Genomic DNA, 4,129 nt, shown 5'->3' with positions numbered 1-4,129 from the left:
TGTTGGAGTCCTAGGTGTCCGTCGAGTTTGAGTTGTTGGCGTAGTAGTGGGAGGTGTTGGTGTTGTTGGAGGTGTCGGAGTCGTGGGTGTTGTTGGAGGTGTGGGAATTCTAGGATCTGACGGAGTCCTGGGGGTTCTTGGAGTTTTGGGAGTCGAAGGAGTTGTTGGAGTCCTAGGTGTCCGTCGAGTTTGAGTTGTTGGCGTAGTAGTGGGAGGTGTTGGAGGTGTTGGTGTTGTTGGAGGTGTCGGAGTCGTGGGTGTTGTTGGAGGTGTGGGAATTCTAGGATCTGATGGAGTCCTGGGGGTTCTTGGAGTTTTGGGAGTCGAAGGAGTTGTTGGAGTCCTAGGTGTTCGTCGAGTTTGAGTTGCTGGTGTAGTAATGGGTGTTCTTGGAGTTCCAGGAGTTGCTAGAGTCCTGGGTGTTCTTGGGGTTTGTGTCTAAGAGCAAAAAAATCCATGTTATTCAAATATCATGGTTAAAGAGAACATGAGAAACAATAGAATGGTAAATGACTGAACCTTATGAATAATGACCATTATCTATAATTTCTATTTTAAACATTGACGAACGAGCCATCATCTTTGCAAAGAGGGTTGAGGGTTGAAGCCTGCTACTGCAGACATTAAATCCGCAATAACCATCTACTGATTTCTACTTCTGGTTTTCAGATCCCAAATATGCTTTACCTGATTACATCAGTTGGATGATCCAAATAATCTGATAAAGTTGTGAAATAGTTTAACTCAGAAGTTAGAACAACAAGCCTATTCAATATAGCTGGTGACCCAATGAAGATCATTCTACATTCAAGACTATGCATGCACCTTTTAACGACATAACTTAACAGATAGAGTACAACAGCTAAAACTAAATAAGAACATTGTTAATTTATTATACTAGTATGCTGCAACCTTATACCACCTATTGAAAGTACAAAAAAATAGTACAAGTCTTTACCTGGATATTCTTTGAAAGACCAGCGTCATATGCCACAACTCCATCTAGTTTAAAAAGTTCAATGTGAAAGAGGATAGCGAGGAGCAAGAAGAAGGTTGAAGTCTGCCGAAACATTACCATGGTGGAAGATCTATATCTTTCTCAGTCTAAAACCTGTTTCTGGCACAAAAAGGAGCAGAGGAAGTAGAAGCTTAAATAAGAGAAACTGAAACACGGTAGCGGTGTTGAAACAGATTTCTCCTGGGTAGAAAGTGAAAGCAATAAAAGATTGACAGTCTTTTTTGTTGTTTTGTCATTTTGTATTTTGTTCCGACCTAAGAGATATAAGAACAATTTCTACTGGCACGAAAGTGAGATCAACCAAGTCATTTTGTAGTTTTGTAATTTTGTTCCGACCTCGTTACCCTAGAGATACTATATCAAACATTACAGGCTGCACAAGTTAAGTTTTTGAGCTCGGTTCTTAGATATCAACACCTAACAGCTTAACACTCTACTAGAGGCATCTTTACCACGACACACAACCTAAAATCCAATTTGAGCAAAATACAACGAAAACAACACCCAAAATTGTCAAGAACAGTAATAGGATGACGTGATAAGATTACCTAGCTTTAAAAAGAATTTTCTCAAATGGTTATTCTGCGTGATGATTTTATTAAAATTCAAAATTCCCAAGCTAAAAGAACAGCGCATTAAATTCGAACAGAGCATCAATTAGTTAACATCAAAGAATCTACTATTCTGCCATGATCTTTTCTGTTGTGCAGCTACGATTATTTCACAAAAAAAATGTCTAAACAAGAACAACAGTTTCCACTTAGAATCATCTTCCCTAATCAACTAGATTGATAAAACTTCAAAGTAGTTTTATAATATTAACATATACTACTATGAACAATTTTACCCATTACACAGTTGACAACAATTTTATCTAATGGTTAGAAACCCTAGACGTAATTTGAAAAAAAAAGAAAAGAAAAGGGAAGAATGGAAAACCTCTCTTCCTGAATGATGGTGAGATAAAGAAACAGGAGATGATGATTTTGATCCACCACTACCGTCATCATCACCTTGTAATGCTACTCCTGAAACTGGAATCAGAAGCTCTCGATCTCTCTCTCTTTCTCTTGCTGTTGCCATTTTCCCAACTCTATAGCATTGGACCCTCGTTAACTATTTGGCGCTAAAACATACACAAATCTGGCGAATTGGCCCATGAAACGTTTCAAACCCACCGATCCAATCTTATTCAAATACAGTACTTTGAAACCGATCCAATTAATTTGTATCGATCAAAAAATTCTAAAACCGGTTTAATTAAAAACAGAGATTTTGGATCACAGGGCAGTCAGGCAGTGTTTGGGTTAACACCGGCGAACGGAGTTACAAGGCATATTTGAGGCATTGGGAAATTTTTGTTCTCGCCACAAATTTGGGTCCCGGGACAAAACTATATAGGTTACAAAGCATTTTTCTTTTTTGCCAACAAGGTACAATTTGTTCTCTATTCTAGTGACCGGGTAAATTATGGACCACGGTGCAGATTTCAAATCACAATGGTAAGTTTTGTTTTAGGATGCAAATTCAGAGTTATTATTGTCATGCTAGATATTTTAAGTTAGGGTTGCAGCTCTATGGCTCATGAAACATGTTTTTTGTTATAATAACATTTTTTGAGTATTGAGAAGCTAAAAGTCGCTAGACAATCTTCATTAGGTTTACAGAATTTTGATTTTCTTCATTACAATCTCGGAGAACAATTGAGATATTTAAAGAGCTTTTCAGTTGTTATAGGATTGGCCGGTACATAACGTACGCACAACTGCCACCTGACAGTTGCCTCACACGCTCAAGTCACACAGGCGCTCACACACACATTTCACACACTCAAATCACAAATAGAAACTAATACTCCAACACCCCCCGCAAGATTAGGGTCTGGAGAAACCAAGGACACTGAGCTTGAGCCGCAATACAGAGAAACGAGTAGTCGACATTTCCTTTGTGAAGATATCCGCTATTTGATCCTGTGTAGAGAGAAATCGAACATCCAAGGCCTTGGCAGTAACAAGCTCACGCACATAATGAAATGCAATTTCAATGTGTTTCATTCTATTGTGAAAGATAGGATTTGTAGTTAAGTATGTAGCACCCATGTTGTCACACCACAAGACAGGTACTCTTGGCAGGGAGAAGTGCAACTCAGTAAGAAGTGATTGAATCCACACAATCTCAGATGTAGCATCAGCTAAAGCACGATACTCAACCTCTGTGCTGGATCTAGATACAGTTTTCTGCTTCCTAGAGCACCAAGAAATCAAATTAGGACCAAGAAAAAGCGCCATACCACCAGTAGATCTTCTATCAGACATATCTCCAGCCCAGTCAGCATCAGAGTAACCCTGTAATTGTAATGCTGAAGCTCTTTTAAATTGCAGACCAAATGAAACAGTCCCATCTAAATACCTTAAAATTCTCTTGACAGCTGACCAGTGTTCATTAGTAGGATTCTGCATATGCTGACATGCTTTATTTACTGCAAATGCAATGTCAGGCCTAGTGACTGTGGCATATTGCAATGCACCTACTGTACTTCTATAAAGAACTGGATCCTCAAAAAGTGTAGTATCACCATCAGATTTAGAAGGCAATATTGGAGTTGATGTAGGTTTGGCGGCATTCATTTTGGTCATGATAAGTAAATTTGTAATGTACTGCTCTTGAGAAAGTAAGATACCTGCTGAGTTATGGATGGCCTGAATACCCAAGAAAAAATGAAGTAATCCCAAGTCTTTAATGGCAAATTCTTGACTCAGAGCAGTAATGAGAGTGTCAATATATTTTGAGGATATCCCAGTCACCAAAATATCATCTACATATATGAGAATGTAAAGTGCAAAATGATTGGTTACCCTGTAGAAGAGAGAAGTATCTGTCTTGAAAGGTAGAAATCCATGAGAACATAAGAACTTACTCAATCTCTCAAACCAAGCTCTAGGAGCTTGTTTTAAACCATATAAGGACCTCTGAAGATTACACACATGATTGGGAAGAATTTTATCTTTATAGCCAGGTGGTTGAACCATAAATACCTCCTCAGTTAGATGTCCATGTAAAAATGCATTCTTTACATCCAGTTGCCTCACCTGCCAATTCTTGTAGAGAGAA

At 38.5% G+C, this 4,129-nt stretch overlaps 1 protein-coding gene across 2 annotated transcripts in view; it reads right to left on the bottom strand.

The window, feature by feature from the left end:
- The window catches only part of LOC113331043 (integumentary mucin A.1-like), a 3,321-nt gene extending 1,222 nt beyond the window's left edge, over positions 1 to 2,099 (bottom strand). The window contains exons 1-3 of one of the 2 annotated variants that reach the window (XM_026577828.1): positions 1,958 to 2,099; positions 959 to 1,117; positions 11 to 438 (exon numbers count right to left, since the gene is read on the bottom strand). In XM_026577828.1, the coding sequence (XP_026433613.1) occupies positions 11 to 438; positions 959 to 1,078 (548 nt within the window). In that variant the 5' untranslated portion in view covers positions 1,079 to 1,117; positions 1,958 to 2,099. The remainder of the gene's footprint in view (positions 1 to 10; positions 439 to 958; positions 1,118 to 1,957) is intronic. The other variant, XM_026577836.1, reaches the window with a different exon arrangement.
- Between the last annotated feature and the right edge of the window lie 2,030 nt (positions 2,100 to 4,129).

Source organism: Papaver somniferum, chromosome 1, assembly GCF_003573695.1.
Source record: "Papaver somniferum cultivar HN1 chromosome 1, ASM357369v1, whole genome shotgun sequence".
Classification (NCBI taxonomy): Eukaryota; Viridiplantae; Streptophyta; class Magnoliopsida; order Ranunculales; family Papaveraceae; genus Papaver; species Papaver somniferum.
Note: the sequence above shows the minus strand (reverse complement) of the source record. Positions and strands in the feature narration are given on the sequence as shown.